At 48.5% G+C, this 26798-nt stretch overlaps 9 protein-coding genes across 9 annotated transcripts; 4 read left to right on the top strand and 5 right to left on the bottom strand.

The window, feature by feature from the left end:
- Positions 1-465: 465 nt before the first annotated feature.
- TGAM01_v208934 (hypothetical protein) lies at positions 466-5866 on the bottom strand (the record flags this gene model as incomplete). Its single annotated transcript, XM_024550444.1, has 12 exons — positions 466-1400; positions 1457-2126; positions 3013-3608; positions 3667-3835; positions 3894-4072; positions 4124-4176; positions 4228-4392; positions 4452-5171; positions 5229-5400; positions 5456-5540; positions 5597-5679; positions 5734-5866. 12 exons carry the CDS (start codon positions 5864-5866, stop codon positions 466-468), a joined length of 3960 nt encoding a protein of 1319 aa, XP_024404825.1.
- Positions 5867-6701: 835 nt separating this feature from the next.
- Positions 6702-7615, bottom strand: TGAM01_v208933 (hypothetical protein; the record flags this gene model as incomplete). The annotated part of the gene is made up of 2 exons (XM_024550443.1): positions 6702-7018; positions 7072-7615. 2 exons carry the CDS (start codon positions 7613-7615, stop codon positions 6702-6704), a joined length of 861 nt encoding a protein of 286 aa, XP_024404824.1.
- Positions 7616-10651: 3036 nt separating this feature from the next.
- On the bottom strand, positions 10652-11833 carry TGAM01_v208932 (hypothetical protein; the record flags this gene model as incomplete). The annotated part of the gene is made up of 3 exons (XM_018806928.1): positions 10652-11225; positions 11307-11660; positions 11730-11833. 3 exons carry the CDS (start codon positions 11831-11833, stop codon positions 10652-10654), a joined length of 1032 nt encoding a protein of 343 aa, XP_018659818.1.
- A 707-nt stretch (positions 11834-12540) lies between these two features.
- Positions 12541-13971, top strand: TGAM01_v208931 (hypothetical protein; the record flags this gene model as incomplete). The annotated part of the gene is made up of 2 exons (XM_018806929.1): positions 12541-12654; positions 12763-13971. 2 exons carry the CDS (start codon positions 12541-12543, stop codon positions 13969-13971), a joined length of 1323 nt encoding a protein of 440 aa, XP_018659819.1.
- A 633-nt stretch (positions 13972-14604) lies between these two features.
- On the bottom strand, positions 14605-17754 carry TGAM01_v208930 (hypothetical protein; the record flags this gene model as incomplete). Its single annotated transcript, XM_018806930.1, has 10 exons — positions 14605-15351; positions 15404-15488; positions 15537-16227; positions 16283-16569; positions 16624-16654; positions 16704-16717; positions 16803-16917; positions 16979-17217; positions 17340-17458; positions 17518-17754. 10 exons carry the CDS (start codon positions 17752-17754, stop codon positions 14605-14607), a joined length of 2565 nt encoding a protein of 854 aa, XP_018659820.1.
- A 152-nt stretch (positions 17755-17906) lies between these two features.
- TGAM01_v208929 (hypothetical protein) lies at positions 17907-18417 on the top strand (the record flags this gene model as incomplete). Its single annotated transcript, XM_024550442.1, has 2 exons — positions 17907-18148; positions 18195-18417. The coding sequence occupies 2 exons, from the start codon at positions 17907-17909 to the stop codon at positions 18415-18417; spliced, it is 465 nt and encodes a 154-aa protein (XP_024404823.1).
- A 500-nt stretch (positions 18418-18917) lies between these two features.
- On the top strand, positions 18918-19091 carry TGAM01_v208928 (hypothetical protein; the record flags this gene model as incomplete). The annotated part of the gene is made up of 1 exon (XM_024550441.1): positions 18918-19091. The coding sequence occupies one exon, from the start codon at positions 18918-18920 to the stop codon at positions 19089-19091; it is 174 nt and encodes a 57-aa protein (XP_024404822.1).
- A 3337-nt stretch (positions 19092-22428) lies between these two features.
- On the top strand, positions 22429-24622 carry TGAM01_v208927 (hypothetical protein; the record flags this gene model as incomplete). The annotated part of the gene is made up of 6 exons (XM_024550440.1): positions 22429-22547; positions 22617-22870; positions 22927-23038; positions 23088-23342; positions 23401-23499; positions 23557-24622. 6 exons carry the CDS (start codon positions 22429-22431, stop codon positions 24620-24622), a joined length of 1905 nt encoding a protein of 634 aa, XP_024404821.1.
- A 197-nt stretch (positions 24623-24819) lies between these two features.
- TGAM01_v208926 (WW domain-containing oxidoreductase) lies at positions 24820-26223 on the bottom strand (the record flags this gene model as incomplete). Its single annotated transcript, XM_018806932.1, has 4 exons — positions 24820-24962; positions 25060-25170; positions 25235-25421; positions 25483-26223. The coding sequence occupies 4 exons, from the start codon at positions 26221-26223 to the stop codon at positions 24820-24822; spliced, it is 1182 nt and encodes a 393-aa protein (XP_018659822.1).
- Between the last annotated feature and the right edge of the window lie 575 nt (positions 26224-26798).

The following is a 26798-nucleotide window of genomic DNA, read 5'->3' as shown; positions in this document are numbered from 1 at the left end:
ATTCGAGCAGCGAATTGGGGTCGCAGCCGGTGAATCTTGAGAAAGGCGCATAGAAAACGAATCATCCAGGACCGTTACACCCGTATCTTCGACATGGCGGTTGGCGACTAAGCTCTGGAGACGAGAAATGTGGCGCTTCAGCCACGCGGTTGTAGCCAGAAGCTCCGGCGAAGCTCGAGTTTGGACGTAGCGTGTGCCGTCATCGCTGAAGCGCGCGTAGACACGTGACCTTGTATCTGGGTGATGAGCTCGACTTGGACCTGCTTTGTCTAGTAGAAATAGAGATATTGCAATTTCAAACGAGCAGTTTCGTTTTTAATCTTCAATTTATTATTATTTGGAAACTATTCATTGTTGAAATTGCACTAGGCAGGGTCATTTCTCATATCAGTAATATCTCCAAGCTGCACAGCGCTGCCATCAACACAGACTGATCGTCTCTTATATACAATCTTTTATATGCAATTACCAGGCCGCCTTCTTTCCATTCCCATTGCCGTTGCCCTCTTTGCTTCCTGGAATCGTCGCGCCGCCTCCATATGTGTCGTGTACTGCGCTTGATTTCCCATTGCCGCTTCTAGACTCATTTCTAGAGCTGCTACCACTGCCACTGGCGCTCCTACTGCCGTTGCATTTGCCATTGCCATTGCCTCCAGAGACAACCGCGATGTTATCAGTTCCGTTGTTATCGTCGACAATGATTTGGCCTCCTCCCTTGACCTTGCCGACAACCATGCCCTTTGCGACGCTCTTGAGAATTGCGCGGCGCGAAACTCCCGTCACGTCGATATACACCAACCCGACGTTCTTGAAGCCGCCGCCCAAGTTCCTGGACATTTCACCTGCTTCAGGCCCCCATCGGTGTCCCACCATTGTGGACATGCTTGATGTTGTGCCGGATAGCAGCGTCTTTCCAGCATGCTCCATGCCGTCGACGACGGTGTTGAAGGCCATCAAACTCTTGTTCAAGACTCCGGGCTTGTATGTCTCAATGACGTTCCCTTCTTGATCGTAGCCTCGTGCCTTTCCATCTTTTCGCTTTGACATACCGGCGCCAAAATTTTGAGCAAAGTGATTGATGGAACCAATGGTTTGAGCAGAAAGAGTGGCGACTTTGGTAGAATAATGGTTTATACGACGAATATGGTCGTGAGTTGTCGGAGCAAACGTCATCGGATTCGCAGCAGGCTTAGTGCTCTTGGTGAAACTGTCGGCTTGGTTCTGCATTGTCTTTGCGAGGTAGTCGGATGTTGTGATGAGCAGCCGCGAGGCTTTGGTGCCTGCCGAGACAATGGTCGATTTCTTGTAGGCAGGGTGCATAGTATCTTCGATGTAGTCGTAGGCGGGCTGAACGGAGATGTTGTTGCTGCCATCGGCAGGGAGAATGATCTCGACGGGTTCTAACGGCAAGATATGTGAGTACATGACGAAAATCAGGAAATATTACATGCTCTACCTTTGGATCCAGGTGTCACAGCACCGTCCTCGACGACATTGAAGCCGCCGCTAAGCTCGCCCATGACGCTGCCATCCTCCTCATCAACCAGGACGATCCTTCCGGGCAAGTGAGAGCTATGACTGCCCCGGACATATGCCTCGCCCTCGTCAAAGTTGGCTGGGTTATAGGGAGGAGGTTCATCTCTTCCAGCTTCTCTTGCCTTGGCTCTAGCAGCATCGGAAGGTCTGCGCTTCTCTGGAGGCGGAGCTGGAGCCGGTGCTCGTTCGAGGAAGGCGGTACATTGTGCAAGAATCGTCTCAAAGGTATCGACGTCCTCTTGGACGTTGGGTCTGCTGCCGACGACGGGGAACTCGAGGCGAGTGAATGCGCCATTGCCGGGGCCGAGATCCCATCGTGGAATCAGGTAGCTGCTGGGAGGCTGGTGGTAGATCTGAGTCGTCGCCGGCATAGGAAGATCGAGCTCAGGCGGCAGATGCAGATGGAGGTAGAAGTCTTGCTCGCCGTTTCCATTTCCACTTCCAGTGCTTGCCGGGTCTGCGAAGCCCGAAGACGTCGGCACCATCAGCAGCGACAGGGTCTGCGGCCCTGATGGCGTCAATGACTGCTCTGTGCCATTTGCGAGGTGGTAGGCCTTGACGCCTGCGACGGAGTAGAGCAGCTTTGGATCCTGGTGATGAGACTGGAGTTAGCTTTGGAGGGGAAGGGCTGCTCTCGAGAGAAGAGAGCGAGGAAGAAGATGAGAGTTGGCGCGAACATTGTGTGAAGCCATGATGACGGAGGATGCTTTTGAATTTTAGATTGGAAGAGAAGAGAGATAATATGAAGATCGTTGATAGGAACAGTAGAAGGAGAGAGCCCGATAGATTAGCTGCGATGTAATGCGATGCGATGCGATGCGATGCGACAGCGGGGTATTTAGGCGGGGTGGCCTTGAAGCATGCGCTGTTAAAGGTGCTGCAGCATCAACAAAGTGGTTTCAATATCAGACGGTAAGAGCCCTGGAGTGTTTTCAAAGAATTCAGACAGAAACAAGGTCATTATAAGGTCACGTTTATTCAAGCAAGTTCCCCAACCATCCAACTCGCAACGAACCATCACATGCGACACCCGCCCACACGTCATCACGGCGTTTCTTGGTTGGCCCTGCAAGCGCCGCTCTTGTGACGCCTGTGCTCTGATTTGATGCCCACCGCGTCATTCATTGGCCCGAATCGCCACCCGCAGCCCAGCGAGCCAGGGGCTAAATTAAGCTTCAATCTTCTCCAGCGCTGTCGCTTCAATCTTCTTAGCGGGAACTCGCCACTACTAGCGACCTGTTGTCACTGTTCGTGTTATTCCCGCTACAAACAAAGAAATCAACCCCAACGAAATTGAAGCCATCGCCACATATACGCAGCCCTTCTTCTTTACATGTTAATACTGTGTGTGTACAAGAGCTATCGTCACTTGATCCGGTAATTGCGTCACTTGTTTTCTTCTGCCTTTCAGCTTCAATGTTTCTTTGACTGCTTTGAGATATCTAAGCTCGCATCAATTCAATGCCTTGCCAGCACCTTGCCCTTCTTATTCACCACCACAATCGGCAAACTCCTCCCATGCAGCACCGCCTTGTTCACAACCCCATCGTCGTCCCAGCCAAAGTCCACCGTGCCGCCTCCTCTCAGACTCGCGCCCTTCACACTGCCACCCGCCCATTCTGCCGGAATCGCAGGGCCGAGAATCACCTTCTGCAAGCTGTTGTCTCCCCATTTCTTCGGCAGGTCCGTGTACAGCATCGCCAGCGCATTTGCCGAAAGGCCAAAGTTGGCATCAATCTGGAACGGCAGCGCGAGCTCATAAGGCCAGCTGCCGGCGGTATACACCGAAAGTCCGTTTGCCGCAAAGTTCATGTCGATGGTGTACTTGAGCTCTTTGTAAGCCTCATCAGTGACGCCAAGTTGGCCCCAGCACGCGCCTCTCCAGACCTTTTCCCAGCCGGTGTTGGAGTCGTCCGTGCCGTTACCGCGAGAGTAGAGGCTTGTGGCGACGGCGTCCATGATTGTCTTGTTGTCGCCGTGGACGCTGGAAATGACATAGCCGGGGTAGAAGCCATAGAGGTGAGAGAGATGGCGATGAGTGTCGTTCTTGACGTCGATGTCCAGTTTCCATTCTGTGGTGGATAATCAGTTTCACAGTTCACGCCGACACAGAAGGATCTTTGAATTTACCTTGAATCTGTCCCCAGCTTCCAACGTGGACACCTGGGTCAAGCTTGCCATACGACTCTTTGAGCCGTTTCAAGAAGCTCTCGTCCTTGTCATCGGACGCATTCCAGTCTTTGATGATATGGTCAAACAGTTCCCAGATCACCTGCTGGAACTGAGCACAACCAAAGGTCTGTAATTCCAGTTAGTTTTACTCTAAGCATCAACAAAGAATCTGGATTTTGGCCTACCGTAGGGCCGTGCTCTGGAGAATTGCAAGGATTTGCAACCAAGGTGCCATCCTTGAAGTAGTCGTCTTGCACAAGCAAGTCTATCCAGAAGCTGGCCACGCCTTTCATCAGAGGGTATCCAACAGAGGCATACCAGTTTTTATCGCGGCCATAGTCATAGCGATCCCACACATGTGCCACTATGGAAGCATTTAGCAACATTTCCTAGAATACTATGACCAAAGACTTACTCATCCAAGCAATATCATGCGCAACATCCGACCAAGTTGCATCGTTTTCTTGCCTACCACAGGTCAGAAGGCAAAGAGAAGAGCGAATTTTTTTCATAACTTACGCTGTATGGCCGAAAATGTTGGTGTTTGTAAAGGCAACCCAGCCGCTGGCATTATACCACAGTCTAGCCGTCTCTGTCCCACGAGGGACCCAAGTGTAAGTCATAAAATCCCATAGAGGATCGGTAAGACCTCCCAGGCCCATCTTTTCGACATGCCAGTGGTTCCTGAAAAAAATGTTTAGCCAAGCATGTATCAACAAAGCGTATCCAAGCCAGAAACCTACATCTGCACGTTAACATCGATGTGATAGTCCGAGCTCCACGCCGGGTTGCCATCAGGAGCCCACGAGCCTTGCAAATTTGGAGGCAGTGACCCAGGTCGAGATGAGGCAATGAACATGTACTTTCCGTAATCGATCAGCAGACCTTCGACAAAGGGGTCGCCTTTATCCGTCGAGTAATTCGTGAGCAGTTCCACTGAGTCGACTTCCGCAGAGTTATTGGGATCCGGTAAATCCAGAGTAAACTTGTTGAACCACTCGCCATGGTCAGCGACATGTCTCTGCACAATTGTGTTGTAGCTCTTCTTAGACACTGCGTTAATTGTCTTGACAACACCGGGATGCGGGTCAACTCCGCGGAAGGAATAGTTATTAGCAGCGTTGCCCTTCTTTGCATCGTATTCGGTGCCTGAAGCCACCACAATGGTGGCAGATTTGACGGATTTTGTGCTAAGCACCGTCTGGCCTTTGCTATTGCATGTTGCCTTTAGCCCACTGGTAGAGAGTGCAGAGGCCTGGGCATCGATTTTCATCCCAATCAGGCCTTCGCCGTCATTGGCTACGGTTCGTCCGCTCAGCCAAATGCCACTAGAAGAGCATTTGACGGTAGAAGCCGGATTTGTTCGATAATTGTCAACTAGGCCAAACGTGATGTCGGGTAGTGGCTTGTTGGAGTTGACATGATAGACACAGACTTGGTCGGGAAAGGTGCAGAATTGAACACTGGGAGCAGTTTAGCTTGAGCACGGAGATTCAATGTTTGGATGATATTGCGCATACGTTTGGAATGTGGCTCCATTTGCAGTAAACTCTGCAGAATGCAATGCCGTCTCCAGGTCCAGCGTCCGCTTGTAATTAGAGTACTTGGTCACGCCGGCGATGGAGACTGTGAGGTTGGCGAGGGCCTCGTAAGAGCCATAATCAGAGGAGCCGCCGTATAATGCGGATTCATCTAATAGGTGAATTAGTATCAATGATCCGATCGCACACTGTCGCTCAAATAATACCTCCTGTTCCATTTTGAAAGATAAACTCCTGGATTCCCGGCAAGAAATGAGCCAACGACGCTGAAGGGTTTCCTCCTGTGTAGCTCTTAAAGTTATGTTAGCGACTCTCTTCTCCTAGATTACTGATATGTGTTTTCTCACCGAATTTGAGAATGGGCCGCCGCGCCATACGCTATCATCGTTCAGACATAATAAATCGTCGCCAGGTATTCCCAGCGGTAAGCCTATACGAATTTCAGCCAACTATAGTCGCCATTAATTATTGCCAATCTCCTTACCTCCTTGTCTTCCATTGCCGATAGTATACCCTGTCATCAACACATTTCCTGGATCAGCTGGTTTTGACGTCCAGAATTTCCTTGCTGCTACACCAGTCTGGCCGATGGCCAGCGCTGCAACAATGGCCTTCATTCTGAGAGATTCCCAAGGTCAATTGGCTTTGACTTTGTCATTACAGTCAAACATATCAATTAAACCCGCTACCACGACGATTTATAAAGTACTACATTGAGCCGACGGCTATTTGAGGCCAACGCATACATTTGCCATTCTTGGAGAAGCTTCTGAAATGCCTTCTAGAGTAACTACCAACACTGCTGTAGCTTGAGAACTAAGTCTTGGATACCACCCTGACAACGGCAATGATTGACCCCTTTGGCGTTAATCGCCCGCAACTGCGGAGTTTTTCGTGCATAACTATCCGCCTTTTGCGGGGAAGGCCTGCTGTTTATTATTCCATCCGGGGAAATTTCCGGGATTCGGTTGTTCTTTTTGAGAGCCAAGCGTTGAACAGGTGCACCTTTCAGTGTAGGGCATACATGAGTCTGATCTTATGTTGCAGGGAATGTTGAAGTCTAGGCTAAAGGTCCAGGGGCACGAGCCGCCTGCTGTATGCTGATGCAGCAACTAGCATCTAAAAGAGAAGCTGAGATGCACTTACGGGAGTGCTAGAGTCCGTGTAGTTTAAACTTAAATACAGCGATGTGCGAAAATTTATAGAGTCAAAAACTGTTGTTCCACGGCTCAGAGACTGAGATTTGGTGTACAAGTAATTACCCAAAGAGGATCACCAAAAAGTGGCTCATTATACTTTGCTCACATTTGCATGTAGACGCCAACGATATGTCTCCATTCTTTATTACTCTATTAACATGTGTATAATTCTCTAGGTATAAAAACTTTCCTCTTCTCATCTATGTGAATCCCTCATCCAGCATCCATGTCCGTGAAAGTTGTGGATACACAACTACCAGCACAAGCTCACTGCCACAGTGAGACCTATCAAAACGTGTACCAGTGATGAGGATGCAATATCAGCTGCGTTTTTGAAGTCTCTGCTATTGTTCTGCACTTCGTCCGCTTGTAAGCATGCAACGCTTCCTGGCTGACCAGCTGAACCACGTGGGTGCGCATCATCACTTCCAGCCTGGGCGAATCCAGTCACCACGAGCCAGACTTGTCGAATAGCAGCATCGTAAGCTGTGAAGTTTCCCTGGTCATGGCTTTCGTTGCCATAGCGAATCTGGATTGAGTCGCTGGTATTGGAGCTCTTGGCCGGGTGAGCTGCAGCATTGTTAGTATAGGTAGATGCCTAGCTTGAAAGGAAAAAGACCTACCAGATGTCAAGCCAAATCCTTGGCCACTGGTTAACTCAAGCTCATCTACGCAATCAGTGGGTAGAGTAGTGTTTTGGCACTGCGTGCCTGCCTCAAGTGAGTCTTGAAGAGCACTTAAACATCCATCAGAGAGCAGTCCTGAACAGCTTCCATTGGTTGCTCCAGCGCCAGATTGTTTCAGCTTCAAGCTGCTGTAAACATTACGGCACAGAAACCACGACGAATCTGCTCCAGAGATTACGCCTGGTGGGCCTTTCCACTCAATCTGCGTGCCAGTGACGAATTTACCAGCGGCAGAATTTCCACCTATTATGTCGCTGGCAACGGAAATCGAGACTGTCCAGTTATCACTTTTCTCTCCTGGATATTTCTTCCTGAGGTTATATCCGGGGATACTCGCTGAGCCAGTTGCGTTTGTGCTACGCATCGCAAGGTTCCAGTCGCTGTCGGATATGCCTTCTGCCTCATTACCAAAGGAATCCGCCGAGGCATCTGCAGAGCAGAGGCTCAGCAGTGATGCGATTATAAAGATATTGCTTTTCATGGTCAAATGAAGATAGTAGCAGAGATGATACTGATATTTAAGGGTGAATGACAAGGTACGAGAAGTAGAAAGAAAGAGAACGACAGGTTGAGTCCAACTTATACTCTGTAGCGATTGCAACTGAGTCTCCCTTTGACAGTCGTCAGCTTGGTTGCCATCTTTAGTCTAGGTAGTTCATGTAAGTGGACTTAATTTGGTTGCTTAATCTCCGTTCAAAACAACTTGCGGTAAAGGAATACCATAGCTCCTACTCTATTGGCGAAACAGCCACCTGATGGGTCGAATTGGGCTATATGATTAGTATGGAATAAGCATAATGACGCAGGGATCGACTTAGTTAGCTTACGGAGTTGCGGATCCTCAACCTTCTTGTGCTCTCTATCTCACCAAACTTAATCGTGCATGCCAACTAACGTCTAGGCTTCAACCATAAATAAGCAAGACTATGTACGAACAAGTATTGATATGCTGCCAAGAGTAATGGTAGCGTTACCAACAGGATTTTTAGCGTTGTGCAAGGGTACAGCCTTGCAACTCGAGCTGCGCGAGTCGAAAAGAGTAAGCCTTAGCTGTGTCTGTCGGCTAGTCTAAATATATGCTTCATTGTGATTAGGAATCAGACAAGTCGGCAGCAACAAGCTAGAAACTCGGGTCGTATGCTAAACAGCTATGCAGGCGGGTATCGTCTACATAACGTCACAGTTGACCACATAGTAAGTAAAAGAGCAACTAACATGAAGCATGACCTAGATGACGTCCCTTAATGTCCACAGGTGACTGGTTTCAGAGAAACAGGCTCGACAAGCCCCATGTTCCAGTGTACGTTTAGTTGAGCAATGCTGCGGTCTTTGGAAGTGAAGCAGTACTGTTTCTGGAAGTACGATTACCCCGGAGCCGCTGCCAACCGTGCCCCTATCCATATTCCACAGATGATGGCAAGCTTTATATCGGGCTAATTTACTGCATAGCAAACTTATCTTTAACTGTACTGTAAACTATCTCATGACTTTTTGAACTTCTTGAATTAAATATTTGTACTGCAAAAGATTTATCGCGATCAACTGACCTGTTATGCCTCTTTCCCGTCTTTCGTAACACAACATATTTTGGACCCACCTCAATGCTATTGCTTATAGCCTTTTTCTTATACAACTTCCAAGAGATTCGAAACTAGTCTTCGACAACAAGGCACTGCTATCTATTGAGGTTCTAATGAGTGTCGCTGATAGACTCTTGAGAGCATTGTGCAAGTGGTTTCATTTCGCCAACTATATAGGAACTAGCGGCAACTCATAGAAAATTTTGGCTACGTATTCTTTGTAATAGACATCATCAGCAATGTCTGAAACTATATGAGGGTTCGGTAAAAACAGCCGTATAAGAAATCTTTAACTTTCTCTTAAAGATGGCTAGAGCTTTGGATGTTAGAAGTACTGCGTTGGCAGTTAAGGCAAGTCAAGTGAAGCAGATTATGACAATGCCATGGCAAATCATGGAGTGCTTGAGAGTTGCGGGACATACGCCAAGTTAGCCGTCTGAACATTGAATGTTTCGCAGTACTCAGCGTTGAGTTACGTTGGCAGAGTTGTTAACGCAATAAAGAGTTATGGCATTAGTTAACTGCTGGCCCTGATAGCGAGTTACTAACTAGATCCTGTTGTTGTTCAAATTCCATGCCGCACGACCCAACCGCTGAGACGCCCGGAAACAATATGGGCGTTTCATACTCTGGCAAGATAGCCAGCCTCGTTGATATAATAATACACTTAGTCGCCCAGATAGACTATTCCTTAGACTTGGTCCATTTCTTCCGCCACTCGCTGTTTGGAGCACCGTACGATACCGTCTCCTCTCTCCTCCCGTCTTCTCTGCTCTGTCTCTCCTCCTCCATCCTCTTGTCAAAGCGGGCCTTGCACTTGTGGCTGCACTCAGCACACGGCGTCGAATCAATCACAAACGTCAACTCCACCATCCAGTCTATGAGTCGCCGGACCGAGCACCCCCACGACGGCTCGGCATCCTGGCCGAACATCTGCTTCTGCCTCTCGCAGGCCGTGCCAGAGTTGGGAACAGGGGCCTGCTTCCCCGTCCTGTGGCGCCACTGGCCAGCCCAGTAGACTATGCGATTAATGGCTAAGGCGCAGTCCTTTTCGTACGGGCATGGGCACAGCACATAGCACCAGAAAAAGGTGCACATGTTTTGTTGCGTGCTCTTGGCTACTTTAGCCTATTTGGCTGGAAGTTTGGCTTGATCTCCGCGTGCGGGGCGATGTTCGGCGATCGGAGAGTTGCTGGGTACATGGAGAGCCTGCGCGGTTTCAGGGAACGTGGCCTATTATGGTAACAGGCACACATGTAGACAAGTATAAGAGTCAAAGACGAGAGATGGGCATCTCAATGGACCATTGCAGAGAAGAGAAGAGCTTCGTGAGTTGTGGTGTGTAAAGGAGAGCAAAAGGAGAGAAGGAGAAGTGATTTAACGACGCAGCGTTGGTAAGACATTGCAACGGATGGATGCGACGCAACAGCGCCAGCGTTTTATTGATTGATACGCCGAAGACACGGCACAACTCGTTGTCCAAGAACAGGAAGCGAGGCCTGTTAATTGGCAAATAGCAGCCGTGCTGCTCTTCTAGTGCGTCATCATCTCGCCTGATGGCTGTCCAGAAAATGAGACGTGATGTCGATAGTTTTTGCACCGCCAGCCTCTCACGGCAATATAAGACAAAAAAAGTACCCTACAAGTAGACCCTATAATTTGTTTGCGCCACTGTGATGAGGCCTTTTTTTACAGTTGTAAATTTTGATGAAATATGACTAAGGCTAAATTTAGAAGAGAAGGGGATGCCCTTTTTATCAGCCAAGGGGCCCTTTGAGAGCAACTGCCGATACGAGCTACCCCATGTGTCCAGTCACGTTGCCAATCCACTATGCCTAACACGCTTTTCAATGCATGTTGCATATTGAAAGTGAAGCTGAGTAGTAGCAGCAGAACGCGCGTTACCTCGCCTCTAGGAGAGCAACAGTACTAGTTGCTCAGAGAGCGGGCGTGTCGGCGTACTGGTTGAAGGCAATGTCGCGGCCGCCGGCAACTCCCAGCTGGTCGACCTGCTGGCGGATCTCGCGAGCCTCTTCCGCGGTCAACTTGACGTTTTGGGCGCCCCAGTTGTCGTCGAGATACTTGATCTTCTTCGTGCCGGGGATGGGGAAGATGTCGTCGCCCTGCGCGAGCAGCCAGGCGAGGGCTAGCTGAGAGGGACTGCAGCCCTTCTTTGCGGCGACCTCCTTGAACTTGTTCACCAGCTGGGTGTTCTTCTTCAGGTTGTCTCCCTTGAACTGATCGACGTTTTTGCGGTAGTCCTTCTCGTCCAGCTCGTCGGTTGAAGTCACCTGTCCAGTCAACATGCCACGGCCCAGCGGCGAATATGCGATGGTAGCGACGCCGAGCTCTCGGCAAGCCTTGAGGAGGTGCTTCGACACCGGGCCCTCGGTTTCCAATGCCCACGGGTTGTACTCGATCTGAACAGCTGCAATGGGGTGCACGGCGAATGCGCGGCGCAAGCTCTCGCCAGAGATTTCCGAGAAGCCAAGGTGCTTGATCTTGCCCTCGCTGTTGGACCCTCGATTAGTGAACAGAACAATGCCGTGGACTGGATAGTAAGAAGTATCAGATAGAAGGAAGGGCATTTACCTCTTCAGCTCTGCCAAAGCCTGAACCGTCTTCTCGATTGGCGTCTTGCCATCAACTCGGTGCGCATAGTAAAGATCGATGTAGTCAACTCCGAGCTTCTTCAAGCTCTTCTCACAAGCCGCCTTGGCATACTCGGGGGAACTGTCGACGCTCCCCTTGTAGGTGCCGTCAGGCTGAGGCTCTGCAGAGATGCCAAACTTGGTGGCCAGGAAGATGTCGGCACGGCGCTCGGGGTGCAGCTTGAACCACTTGCCAATGAGCTCCTCAGAGTCTCCGTATGCGTCTGAAGTGTCCCAGTGAATGCAGCCCTCCTTCCACGCATGGTCTAGCACGGCGAATCGAGTTTCATCATCTCTGGAGTACTGTGTTAGCTAATGCCTCATTCTTCGTCTCTTTTCTTTCTCTTCTTCAGTTTCGCCTTACCCAGTTGCACCGTAGCAATCGATGCCGATACCCATGAGACCGAAGCCAATGGCGGGAATCTCAGGGCCATACTTGCCCAGCTTACGAGTAAGAGTAGCAGGCATTTCTGATATGAGAGTAGGTAATAGATATGTCTTGGTGTTGATAATGTAATTGAGAATGTATTTGATACAATGGCGATGTGGAAGCTGGAGTTGACTTGAGTGTGCCTCGAGCTTCTTCCTCATATATATATATTTCGCCATCTTCCTATTCGCCATTCTTCTATTCGCTATTCACTCACGTTGAACCGTTGGTAGCATCCTACTGAAACGCCATCATTCGACGTTAAATCCGCAACTGTCTTCAACAGAGAATCTGCATAGAGAATACTAATCATCTGTAAAAACCGCTATGTCCGGCACCCTCCACTGTTCGATGGCTCCAAACCCCTTTTAAAACCTCAAGCAGGTCAATAGAATATCCTGATTTAGATTTAGAAACAGATCCAGATATCGGTCTTTTCGGCTCAGCTCCGTTTCAGCTCCGGGTCTCTCTACAAAATTATGCGGAGTAGCGGAGGTGGGGTGGGGCAAGGCCGGCAGAGCGAATAAGCGGTTGTCGAAGGAATTAATTTGTCTGATGCGCCCCCCATATATAAAGCCTAGGGGTGTTCCAAGACAAAATAATTGTTTGTCATCTCGCTACCACTCTTCAGCGACCTCGAATCAGGTCCATTCAAAAAGCAAGTCGAAGACAAACTAACTCTTATCGAGTCATAACAGGGAGAAGAGATATAGATTGAGTTGAGATGGATCTAACCAAAATAGCCATGCGTACCGGTAACATCCGGCAGCCCAAAGTAGCCGATACCAATGCCCCAGCACGACGACCTGGGCGTCCTCGCATGAAGGATAGTCTGCCTATAGATCCAAATGATAACTCGGTGGGTAGTTACTTGAGAGCTAAGCCCTGTTCTCTGGCCTTTGCATGTAGCAAATAGCAAAAATAGGCAATTAGGTACCTGGCTAACTTGTACTCTCTTTCACAACAGCCTCGCTCTCGCATGCGGCTCGCCCAGAGATCGTATCGTAACCGCAAAGCAAATGAACTCACAGCCGCAAAAGCTAGGGCAGACTCCCTGGAAAAGGCTCTTAACAGAACTCTCGATGAATTCATCAAGCTTCACCAGATGTTGCTGGGCAAGCAGGACTACATGCCGGCAGACTTCCTGATGCAGCTCCATGGAACAGCCACGAACATCATCTCTATTGCAAAGAATGCTCTGGCTGATAATTCTCCAGAACATGAGTGTCAGGCTGGCGAAGTTCTCATGTCAACGGATAGCGACGAAGACGAAGACGATGCCATCGAAATTTCCGCGCCTATGAACTCTGGCAATTTTTATCCACAGCCTCCGTCAATCTCTCAACGGATCCTTCGCGCGTGCCTCGACATCGCTGCAGATAGACTCAAGCTGCCGAGAGTACCTTTTATGCGCATCCTCCCAGTCCTGCTTCTGCCGCTCCAGTTTGAAAGTGAAGACAACATTCTCAGACGAGCTATGAAATATCTCTCCCTTAGCGGCGAGGAAGCCCACCTGGAACAAGAGCGTTACTCTGTCAAGGCAGGGTACCTGCCCAAGATGATGCGTCTCATTGAAGGGCAAACGCATACTCTAGTACCGCGAAAGCCACAACCTGATATGCAGCGTTTGCAATTTGGATGCACGCGGACGGTGATCTCTACAGCGGTACCGGATCTCCAGGGAGAGTGGCTCGAACCCTTGGACGTAGAAGAGTATCTCGAACAGCGAGGGATATTTGTTCGAGAGGAGGCGCCAGATGATGATTTACTGAATCTGGCCATCCCCGCTGGCAGCAAACTATCTGCAACGATGACCAATGTGAATGAGACAGATGCCCAGCAGCCAGACGTGCAAAATCAGACTTATACCAAAGACGTACCATCGAATCCTGATGAGCTCGGCATTGGCCATGATTACGATATATTCAACCACCAGCGCGATTCAGCAACAGCGTTTGCAAACTCCCTTTGGGATATCGATGGAACAAGCATATCGCCGGAAAACATACCAATGTGCAATTCTGAGCAGATTAACATCACAATAAACCTCGATACCTTGGTCCATAAGCTCGTGTCCAAGGCCGTGTGCTTGGGAGCCTGCCCCGGAATACGAAGAGCGCATGTCGATGAGGCGATTCGAGGGTCAGTGGTGTGGATGCAAGAGACATATAAATGAGATGCGTAGATGGACTTTTTTTTTATCCCCCTCTGCTTCTTTGTGTTTTTTCTCTCTCGTTTGATCCAACCTATAGGGTGGTTGTATGGAGTTTTGGCGACTGAGATGGGGCAGCAGGAATGCCTATGAGAAAATACCCTCAACATTATTATGAGGGCTATGAATATAGATAACCAAACGGTGAATAATAGTTTTGGCAAATGCAAGTAATCTAGAATTTGGTCATAAGTAAAGAGTCAGACTTTGTGAAGGGTCGTATATAAGTCGTTCCACAGCATCTTTTAAACTCCCCCAATGGTCTCATTAATTCCCGCTAATACTTCGCCTGTGCAACTTTCACCACGAGGGGCTCGTGTTAACAAATGTCTAGCGATCACTTACTTCTCCGAACTACTTTCAATAAGAAGAAGACCATCTTTAATGAAAGTCGTTTGTTATTGATTACCTAAACGAGCGTACTAGAATTGAGCGAAATTGAGAGCTTCATATACTCGGTAATGACCGTCCGCGCCTTTGCGCTCCAAATGTCCATCATGCGTATATCACTCAAATATGTCAATCTGATACCCGTATCATGCCTCCAACCCGCCACGAATCTCACCGTCATATCGTCCCCCGACTCTCAACTCTCTCTTAGATATCTCGCACCAATCTGGCTCCAGCCCAGGGATACAAGTAGTTTCTCTGGTACCAGTTGATGAAACTCTTCCTACCGGCCACACGCGGGTGCGTCGCCCACGATCCGCCCAGCACGATGTTATGCTTCTCGTCAAAGAAGTCAGTCGTGTAGAGAGGATACAGGCCCATGGGAGTAAATCCCTCATGCGGGCGCAGGACGGTGCTCGTCCATTCCCAGACGCCGCCAAGCTCGGCTTGGCCGGCGAGAGAACCGCCATTGGGAGTTACTGGGATAGGGTGCCAGTGGACGAAACCGGTATTGGAGTTGCTGAGATCGACGAAGAGAGAGGAGGGGGAAGTGGTCGATGGAGGTGTTTCTTCAACACCGTCATTGACAAGGTGTCCATTAACTGCTGGAACCTTATTCACCAACTTGCTCTGCTTCGCAATGTCCTTTTGCTTCTCTGCGTATGCGTAAATGCTTTCGGCCTCTTCCATGGTAGGAATTCTGCCACCCATCCAAGAAGCACACCCAGCAAGCTCGTCATACGAGGCAAACACGGGCCAGTCGAGAGCATATCTCAGAGGCACCAGTCCATAGACTGTGCGCACAGCCTTGTCTTGCATAAAGCTCTCGGGAAGCTCGCTGAGAATGGGCTTTCCGACTGTGGTGGCGTTGGTGTTGTGGTGGTAGTTGGGAGGAATGATGGACCAAGATGCGGGAAGGTCTTTGATGTGAGATGAATAGAGATACTTGGCGTACTAGTTCTTGTTAGCTCTGTTGTAAACGTCCCGAAATGAGAATATCACTCACCTCTTCGTTGGTGATGGCTCTTCCTTTTGCCTGGAAAGAGTGGACTTTTTGCTGTCTCGCAGGCTTCTCGTTATCCCTATCAAAACTGTTAGAGAAAATTGTATCCAATCGCGTGCTAAGGGAAAATTCTCACCAGCCAAGATGGCGGTCACGGTCGAGCTCGTCCTCGGGATCGTCCATTCCAATGGTGATGACCTGCTCTGGGATATCAAACCATTGGTTTTCCACGCGCGCGGCGTATGCCTTTTGGGCAATCTTTGGGAAATCGGGAATCACCGTGTGTGGTGGTGGCAGGGCCTTGTCACTCTGAAGCATCATGTAAAGCAGAGTTTCGACATGAAGCACCTCGTGCTCGAATCCGACCCAGATGGCTCGGCGGACGTCCTTGTCCAGCTCATCTTTCTTGGCGTAGAGTCCGCGAAGTCTCTCGCGAACAGCGTCTTGGTATTTCAGGATTTCCTCCAAAGCAGGCCACTCGTCTGGGATTTCAGAGTGGTTGTGGCAGTGATCCGGGTTATCAACATCGGGATCAATGCCTCGCTCAAAGATGGAGTGGAAATAGACGGGCTCTGTTCCACCAGCGCCTGTCGTCTTCTTCAGCTGGATATCGAGGAAGGTGGGAATGTGGCCGAGGTAGAAAATGCATGCATTGCGCAGCTTGATTGGCTTCTCGTTGAGCTCTTCATCGGGAAGCATCTTTCTGGTGACGGTGTCCCACAGCTCCCAGAGACTCTCCCAATCAGACCAAGTGGGCAGAGCCTCCTTGGCATACAACTCAGGGAGTCTGGAGAAGGGCAATTTCGCTTTTTTCAGCATGTGCAGCCCTGAGAAGATTCGTTAGTGATGCATTGTTTCGAGACGACAGCGATTGAAACATACCATATTCACCATTGTGGCTCCATTTGGCAACCTCATTGAGGCCAGCCGTCTTCCACAGCTTCTCGATACCCACTTCTGAGTACTTGAAGCTCTGCTCAATCTTGATGCGCTCATGCGGCTTGATGATGTGACCAAGAACTGAGGAGACCTCAAGGGGCGAGACAAACGCCTGATGGCGGCCACCGTCGATGTCATAGACATACTCGCCGGTGACGTGCCAGTCTTCGACGTTGAAAACCTCATCGCCGAGAATCTCGTTGGCGTGAGCGAGGCCATTGAGGACGAATCTAAATTTTGCCCATTAGCACGAGTTACATAAGGTATTTAACAGACAACCTTACTCATGTGTGATTCCTTTGCTGTCTGAACAGTCTAATGTCAGTATAATTGGTTACCTATTCAATCAATGCCTGCTACTAACCGTTGTATGCGCGACTATTTGCAATCAAGTGTTAGCTAACAATTCCATTTTCCTTTATTTTCTTTCAAGAATAAACGTTGAATTCTCGAATGCACTTACTAAACTTTGTCAGGATTCTGACATGAGTCGACGCCGATAATCAGGGCATCTGTGGGCTGCAGCCCCTCTGCAAAAGACTTGAGAAAATCAGCCGCCTCTTCGCGGTTGAAGTTGCCTAGAATAAATACTGTTTAGCAGAGACTCGAGAAAAAAAGATGGAGCGAAAATGAGCTTACCAAGACTTGAGCCAAGATGCACAATGCACTTTGGTCGGTCCGAAAGTGACTCCTGCTTGAGCCATTCGCGGCCATCGTCGTAGGTACCGAGCAAGCCGCGGCAAGTCACGTACTGGAACGCGGGCACTTCTGCCAGCGTGCGCTCCAGCTCGGTCTGAGACAGGTCGAGCGCAAAGTAGTCGATTCTCTTGTGAGCATCTTCAAACGCCTGCAGTAAAAGGCAGACTTTGCGCAGGTTTCTGTGAAGAAAATAAAGAAAAAAAGGTGCAATGTCAGCATCAACAGATTTACTCGCTGGAACAACACTGAAAGCAACATTGAAAGCAACACTGAAAGCAACAATGACATCACTGGAACTGACCCGCTGCCCAACTCCACCACCATTGCCCCTTCAGGAATCTTGCTGGCAATTTCCGCCGACGACTTCTTCAACAGCTCGATCTCGTAGTTGGTCAAGTAATACTCGTCCAGATATGTGATCTGGACACAGATCTGGTTACACGCCACTTCTCACGACCCGGGAATCAGTTTACACGTACATCTTCAAACAGCTGCAGCCCCTTCTCGTCGTATAGGAGCAGCGTGGGCAGCGTGCGAGGGCCCTGCTCGGGGTTCATCTGTGAGAGGATCTCGTCCTTGAGGTTGATTTCGACACGCGCATTTTGGATGTCGATGATGTCCAGCGCCTTGACCGTGGCCAGGTCGATGCCCTTGGCCATGGTTTCGCCTGAAGAGGGCTGCTGCGCAAGGAGGACGGACTCCTTGACAGCTGGCATTGTGTTTTAGTTGAGGAGAGTCGTATGCGTCGTGAGAAAGATGTGTAATGTGTAACAATAAGTGTTGATTATTAGGAGTTATATGATATAGTCTCAGGCCGGTCCAGCCAATTCAAGTCAACAAACAGAACAAGCAAGCACGTAGTATCAAGATGAGGGGAACCGAAAGCAAGGCACGGCCAGACACGATCTATATATATTGCCTGGCACATCTGATCCCTCGCGAGTCAATCCAGGCACCCGCAAGCCGCCAACAAGCGCAGCGTCGGACCACGATCTACGTAATGTGCAGGAAGCCACCGGCGGCGCGAATCCTAAACGGAAAGGCCAGGCTCTGCCAGGACGAGGCACGGAAGAGAGCCCATCATCGACAAGGCAAGGGGGCAGCGTTCTCGTCCTAGTCTCATCATCCCACTGACTCCCACATGCCACGCCCGCAGCCCGAAGAACGCCTCTTTCCATCTACATCCCTCCCCTCCCCGATATGCCGACGAGCCTATCAACTGGACCGTCCTCCCACAAGGTTTTGCGGCAGCGTCAAAGCTTCAAGGGCCTCAGGAGGGTCCGCCAAGTGCCTACGAAAACTACGCCTACGCACCCATGATGCAAGACACCGGCCCCGAGACGTTGCTGTGGAACCTGCCGGCCGGACGCCATGGCTAATGGCTCCTGGAATAAGGCATTGGTCAGGATGATCAAAGCAGTACATAGTGTATCCGCAAGGCTTCTGATAAAAGGCCCGCACTGTTTGGAATCATGGGGTTATCAGCCCCCCCAGCAGGGCTGCTTGTCAACGTGCAAGCTCTATTGGAAGCTGGCTGACAGCTATTAAATCCATGAAAAGGTGGGGGCTCTTCTTCCGCGGAAGATGCTCACGTAAATTAATCCGCAAACAGGCTCGCCCTAACAACTGCGATTGAGCGAATGTACTCGTACCTGAGTTGATTTGAGTTTGCGCCTACCCGCTCATATCAAGATTCCATGTAAGCTTGAACCAATACGGATAATCCTCAGCATGATGCTAGCACAACTAGCAAATGCAGGCGTGGGGACGATGGCGCGCGGCTTTCCACAAGTGCGTGCGCCAAATGGAGTTTACGAAGTGGGTTCTAACTTTCACCAGGCTTTGCTCAAGGGATGGCGGACAGATTTGTCACTGAAACATGGGCGACGAACCGAAAGGATTTCAAAAACAGTTTGCAGGGATGAACAATGGACACAGAGAGGTCGCCAGAAAGGGCAAAAGAGCGTCATCTAATCGTCCTTTGCTTTGCTGTTCACGCTACGGTTCCACAGCTTGGTGCATCTCAGATAGTCTCTGGGCTCCAGCACCGTGAACCACTTTGTACCTACTGTGAACCAGGTCTCGGACATCTCGGGGTGCACTACAGTTGCGAGATTCCGTTATTACAACTTCCGAGAAAGGAATTATCGAGCTTATCCACCAGTAGCAGGTATATGTTTTATCTTTTGTTTTATATTGGGAGTAATTCATGGAGCATTGTCAAACTAGACGGCTTCTGATGCTGGTCAAGGTTAGACACATGGTCATCAGATTCCCCATCTCAGCCGGTCTTAGCCGCTCCGCTCTACTGCTCGGGTGGACACCCGCATTGAGAGGGCTGGAAGCTCATTAGGGCAGTGCAGTTGGGAACCGTCAGCCCTGTGCTCAGTAGAATCAGACAGGTCCATTAGCATGCCATTGACACGAGGGCACTGACGCTACTATATACATGTAGATTCTGCTTTACATAACAAACGTGATGACAGCCCTACAATAACGCCATTTCCCCCATGGATGGGCAAAGCGCGGCCTATATAGCAGCTGTCAGCCCGCCTCTCGCTGCAGCTGGTTCTCTCTCTCTCCTTCTTTCTCATCGAACGCTTCGATGAAGTCAGATCTCTTTGTATCTGATCCTTCGTCCGTCCATTACGGAACATATCGTATTAAATCGCGCGCAACCGTAACGCTACCTATGTCATGTATCATGTACCTTACAGACGCGACCCACTGGGCCATTCCCGCAAGCCTCACCAGGTCACAGCTAGAGTCAGATCGAACCATAAGCGGCTTACGCGAAAGTCCCGTTCTACTTACGATGTGCCGACGAGTCCAGCTCTGATAGGCCAAGACCTTCGAATCGATGCTGTTATCGCGCTCTCTACATGACACAGAATACTAATTCTACCAACTAAGAGCCATTCACCAATTGCGAGCATTGCAGGATGTGATTCCCCCGCCGACACCAGACGCCGGAGCCATAGCTCCCCTCGCATTACTAAGACCGACAGGTACATTAAACAACCGCCCCCAACTATATGCGGGCCCGGATGCACCCGGATATCGCCAAGAGCTGGTCGAAAGCAAGCAAAGAGGGGTATGCATCGCTGAATCGCTGAATCCCACTGGAAGCAGCTTGCCAGTAGGGTGGAGCTCTCTGGGCAGCTCATATTCACATTTGTGGTGTCGCAGAAAGTTGCCCAGTTGGATTATCAACAAAGAGCCATCGGACCGGTCGACTAAGCAATCCTCGCCCGATCGTAAAAGCAGCGGGAAAAGATGCCACCAATTTATCAGCCTTCAACGGAATTAATGGATATAGATTCCTAAGCAAAGGAGAAACTACGAGCTATGCATAGATTGGCGCCGCAACTTTTGCCGGGTCGGACTCCACATGGATCAATTAGGTTAAATGTCCCAAGGATTAGTATTACGACGCTACGTCGCAGCCGTGATTTGAAGAGCAACCTAATGTTCATATGCTTCAGAATGGGCTGTTTAGCGTGAATCGTATGACGAAGCGGATCATGGCATTGCAGTTTGCCAGATGCTGAAGCTTGGCGATACTAATCATCTCCAGTGATTGCCAGACCAAATTCATATAAAGAGGCCAGAGACCGTATATGATCGAGACTATATGGATTGCCGTCAGCCCTCTATTAAGAAACACTACAGCTTATATCTGACTGCTAATACTCTTTTTGACTATCTTGCTACTATTGACAGCTTCTTGGCACGATTCCATGTGCCCTGAGATTTCATAGCATGGCTATTCAAGCCAATATTTAAGCCCAGATGCATTTCATGTTGCGCATACGATAATTTTGTCTTTGCCAAGGAACCAGATAAAAACTATCGAGACTTACAAAGCGAATCGTACAAATAATGGTTTTGTTCTAGACAAGCGACTGACTAGATATAGTAAGTATGTCCAGCCTGGGCCGAAATGCTGCGGCGTGGTAGCTTCAGACCTTCTGTTCCGAAGTAAACGGCGACATGTCTGCAAGTAGGATCGCAGTGCTGGTCTCATTATCAAATAGTTTGACTATAATTGAGAGATAGTGACGTACGTGTTGACGATACCAACCATATGGCTCATGGTAACTTATGTGCCCCGGAAATCTGTTAAATCGGCGCGGGATATCATCACGACGGCTGTCTTCTATGTGCATCCTCTCAGTCATTGAATACAGCTTTGCTGAAGCAAGTCTTGTGACGTCAAAGTCGCCGTTTAAACCAACGCGCATAATATCGATTGCGGCCCCGTCCGTTGCGATATCAGTAGTTTGTAGTATTCAATCGCAGGAGATGATGTTTTGCGAACCTTTGATTGATTCTGGACTTTGGGTGCAAGTTTGAGAAACGTGGCCAGTGGCTCTTATGGGTCTTGCGAAAGCTTTATATTTGTGCGGGCGACAAGATTTTGACGTGATTCAAGCCTGAAACGATGGATTTCTCTCTCGTCTAGGGTTGGAAGATGCGCTTGTAGCCTTATGTAACTGCTCAAGCGAGGAAAACGTTTGGTAGATCGGCAGCTAGTGTCTCATAAACACCCAATTGCAACTTGTCCGAGTCAGTCGAATAGCTTATAGTGAATGGAGACTTTCGTTTGATATGTGAAACGAAGATTTGGGACGGCATCTTGCCACCATATAGACGATGGATAGATTGACGAAAGAAGACATTTGGATAAAGCTCAGGAAGAACTTGTAAAAGTGAGCGAGTTGGAATCAGAAAGTTGGATGGGAGGGAGTAGAAGTAGTAGTATAAGTAGGTGAGGATCTTGATAGAATAGTGTACATTTTCCAAAACTAGGCAGCTAGAGAAGTTGGATCAAGCCAGTTACAAGTCTAGAAAAAAATATATATCATGCGATTCACTTTGTGATAATTCTTGGATGAAATAATATTCTCAATGTTTTATATCTATTGCCCCTATTTGAAGGAGACTCTACTTAGATTAGCCGAAGAACACTATATGATCCACATCTCCCTACGATATATCACATAGCAACTATTTCTCTAGCATCATAAACTCACAGCTATACATGCGAGCTAGCGCTATCGAAACTTGCTCAAACACGCTCAACATTCCCATACTTTACATTTATCCAACCAATACGGAGAGAAATTTGCAACCATTTATTCAACTGGTGGTCGTTTCGAATGAGCATGTATGGAAAATAGTTTTATGCTGGCTCAATGGAGAGAAAATGGGGTCGCGAGCGCTCATTTCACCCAGGGCGGTTAAAACTAAAAAAGAGATAGCAAGCCCCCTGTGGCGAGTTCCATTTTGCTCTTTCTCTTCATGCCCTAAAGTTATCGAAATGGTATATCAACTGGTCTTCTAATTGAAGATATCGTAAAGAAGGGCAATCCGACAACCCGGAAAAAATGGACAAGAACGCCGCCTGGCTCCCTGGGCCTATCCAGCTACATTCAAGCCGCGAATTCGAATGTGATGAGCTCACCGCTGAAGAATGCGACTGGTATAAGCAGCGATGGCACTATTGGTATGAAAAAAAAAAAAAAATTCAAATGTCTAAAAAAAACGGAATGACCAACTGACAAATTTTCGCCAGGTATATCGCAGACTATGTGTTTGCATTGCCAACGGTAGCCTTTTTCATGTGCGCCATTGGTATTTTCATCATCGGCCATGTTGTATCACAGATTCTTGGATATCGCAGATTCAGAAGGCCGCCGATATGGCAAAAGCTAATAGCAAGTATTCGATACCTCTCGTACCGCGGCTTTCACGTCAAGTCGTTGCATTGGAACTCAGCTCCGGTTGGCATCTTATTGCTAGGACTGGCCGGTACGATTTTCTTTTTCTGTAAGCTGAGAATGTCCCCAAGAGTCTCAGATCAGATTGAACTGATATTGTAACAGGTATGGATTTAATTCCGCAGCCCTATTACTGGCCAAGTAAAATATATGGCAATTCGCCAGCACTGGCCACTAGATCTGGATGGATGGGCTTGGCTTGTATGCCATTCATTTTGTAAGTCAATTGAGCACGGCAAAGCCGTCACAATTCTAACGATGTATAGTGCAACTGCGAGCAAAGCGAATTGGATTACGTTGTTCACTGGAGTATCTTACGAGAGACTCCAAGTTTTCCACAGATGGATATCTTACGCCTTCTTTATCCTGGCTCTCCTACATACCTTCCCATTCATTGTGTACCACATTCGGTGGCATGACATGGAGAAGCACTTTGCTTCCGATCTTGTCTTCTATTGGACCGGCATTGTCGCACTCCTTCTCCAAGCATGGCTTACTTTTGCATCCCACAGTACGATACGGTCAGTGGTAATAAAGAAGTCGTGTGGATGTAGTCAGCGAAGCTAACATCAAGCGCAGAAACCTTGGGTACGAGTTCTTCAAGATGACACATCTATTTGCTGTAGCCGTTTTCATGGTAATGTTCTTTTGGCACTGCGGCTATAGGCTCACTTCGTGGTAAGGGCAATTAGCTACCGCTAAATACAATGATACAGTTGTTGACAAAGACCATAGGGATTACTTCATCGCCACTGCAGCTGTTTACGTTCCTTGTTACGTCTACCCCTGGCTTCGAACATGCTTCCAGTATGGAGTCAACTCGAAAGCTGAAATCTTTGTAGAGGACAGTGGCTTTATTCGCATTGTGATTCCGGCAAATTTTCATTGGGTACCAGGGCAGCATTGTTTTCTGCGGTTTACAAGCTTCGGCCTCCTACATGCTCTCTCGGCCCATCCGTTTACCATCTGCTCCTTGCCTTCAGAGAAGCCAAACGAGCAGTCTGAGCTCACTTTTTTTGTTCGACCGGAAAAGGGGTTTACCGCAATGCTGTACCGATTCGCCCTAGAAAACCCTGGTGGCTCGGTACCTGTTCTTGTAGACGGGCCATACGGAGGTATCAATATGCAGAGATATCAGGACAGCGACCATCTTCTTGTCGTTTCGGGTGGTTCAGGGGCTGGCTGGTGTTTACCCTTCATTGAAAAGATTGTTAGACACCGCATGATATCGGCAGATGAAGAACAAGGCCAAATTGCGCGCCCTGGTGGTAAAGAGTTTCCTGCAGCTGAAGGCTTGGGTAATCGTAGCAATTCCAGACCTCTTTCCCTGCGTGTTATCTTGGCAACTCGGGATTCCAGCTGCCGTACTTGGTTTCTCAGAGCAGTAAGCGAGATGCTATCGAAGCATTCACAAGCTGATTCATCATTCAACACCGATTTTCAAGTTGAAGTCTATCTGACTGACAAAGCGATACAACCGGTAAATCTAGAAAACAAGCCAGCAAAAGATCCTATGCCGAAGGGATCTCTCTCATCAACGGATAAGAATAATGTCGAAGAAGGGGGACGCACTATCAATGTGCCTGAGAGAGAGTTTGAGGGCCGGCCTCAACTACCCCAGATTGTCCAAGAGGCAGCCAGTGTCGCAGAAGCTGGCCAATCTCTAAGTGTGTTCGTTTGCGGGCCAAAGACGATGCAAAACGATGTACGCAACGCTGTCGCTGAAGAAAATCTGAAGATCCTTCAAGGTTCAAGGACAGGCGCGGTCTATTTACACACTGAGCATTTCTCATGGGCATAAGCAAATTTGGAGCAAGGAGTTCAACGAGTGATGGAATGTTGTCTTAAGAGATGATTCTGATATGGAAAAAAACATGTATTAAAACTAAAGTGAAACAAAAGACTTGCGTCTGCTACCCACATCTATCTAGAAGAGCCAATTAGAACTCCAAGGGGATTACGTTCTGATCTATCACAATAGTGCAAGAACAAATGAACCTAGTAAGAGAATTCTTGTCCAACAAGCTTCTCACTCAACTTCCAGAGACGCTCCGCCTCTACTTTGCTCGTAGCCCACGGCCTGACAGTATCTGTGTATGGGTCTGAGATACGGGAATCTTGCAAATACTCGCCGTTATACCCTAACACAGGCGTCAATATGGTTTTATCCTCTTTTACTTTCTGTATTCTTCTCTTTTGAGAACGTCTGGGATAATATAGATGTGTAATGCTGCGTACCTTTCAAACTTGGCTCGAAAGCGGCGTAGATGTGAGTGGCCACGCCTCTCTCTGGAGTCTTCCATGGAATGTCATCCCATATGATATTTCCAAGGTTTTTGTCGAGAGCCGCTATAACCTCAATAAGTATTCACACCAGTGAACAATTATGCTTAACAGTTGCTAGGAGGCTTACTCATTTCTGGCAATGCAACAGTAAAATCAAAATGCTCAACTAGTTTGGTCGCTATGACGCCTGGGTGAAGACTAAAAGCCGTTAAACCGTGCTTTGGCCCCAACCTCTCTGCCAAAGCAAGGCACATGAGAATGTTGGCTGTCTTGGACTGCCCGTATGCTTGCCATCTATCGTACGACTCGCCGTTCTGTTTACAAAAACTCAGTAAATAAACTGTGGATTAGTGAAAAAGGGGAAGAGAAACAAACACTAAAATTAGAGTCACTCCATCTGATGGGGCTGAGACGATGCGCTTCGCTAGAAACGCTGACTACTCTTGGCGCTTTAGAGGCCAATAGTTTATCCATGATGAGATTGGTAAAAAGGAAATGGCCAAGATGGTTGCTCGCGAATTGTTGTTCGTAACCATCAACAGTGAGCTTGAATTCTGTGCCCATTATGCCGGCATTGTTGACCAAGACATCAATATGAGGGATGTCTGTCCAAGAATTGATGGTAGCGGAGGCCTCCCGTACTGCGGCGAAAGAGCTCAGGTCTAATTGAACCTTGCGAACATCAATATTGGGATAAGCCGTCTTTATAGCATCAGCGGTTGCTTGCGCCTTGTCCAAGCTGCGTGCCGCAAGAATTAGGACCGCAGGTTGAGCTTTGGCTATAGTCTGAACAAAAGTGCCGCCGAGAGAACCCAGAGTGACACCGGTTGTGACAATGACTTTTCCTTGAATTTCTCCCGAGAGATCTTTCAGCAGGTCATCGCCTGTAGTGTTTGCGTTGTATTGGCGCAACGTTTCTGATGTTTGTGAAAGTTGTACTTCATTTCGTTCTGGGATTCTCTCAGCACGAGCATTGAGATTTCTCTCCACCTCGATCTTGCCATGACCAGCTTCCCGTGAAACAGTTCGCACAGCTCTAAGAGCAAGGGCAGATACTTGGTTTATCCATCGAGAGACAGACTTGGTTCCAGTCGGAGAAGAAGAGAGTTTGGCCATGATGTCTGTGTTGATATCTATCGACAATGAATGAGATGATGCTCGAATAAACCGAGACTGCGGCAACGTAATGTCTTTATATAGGCCCCATGTGTTATAGAAAGAGCTGTTGATAGGGATGACGAGCAACTTGGCAGAAATAGCAATTGCTTGGATTGTTCAGTCAAATGCTCATCATCATGAGATGGCCTCTACGCTTATCTACGGGTACCTACATGATCTAAAATTATCACGAACATGTATGGGCGCTTCATACCAAGTAAATGATTCCAATCACTGAGTCCTATCGCTTAGGGTAGACGTTTCCGGACACGGGCATATGTATCTGAGATATAGTAATACTGGTATAAAGCCCCCAAAATCTATTATTCAAGTGATCGGACTTAGTGTGATTCATGTTTTATGCACATCATGTTATCAATTCGGCAAGCAACATCCTTGTACGACTGGCGATGTAACCTGATTCTCACCCCTGATGTGTAAGCCTCAATACGCCCGCAAGAGCCAATAAAGATGTCACATTTTGAGAAGACACTGAATCAAGGACTTTTATCACATAATGGCAATATATTTAC

Source organism: Trichoderma gamsii (assembly GCF_001481775.2).
Source record: "Trichoderma gamsii strain T6085 chromosome Unknown Scaffold_40.2, whole genome shotgun sequence".
NCBI classification, from domain to species: Eukaryota; Fungi; Ascomycota; class Sordariomycetes; order Hypocreales; family Hypocreaceae; genus Trichoderma; species Trichoderma gamsii.
This window is presented reverse-complemented; position numbering and strand designations above follow the sequence as displayed.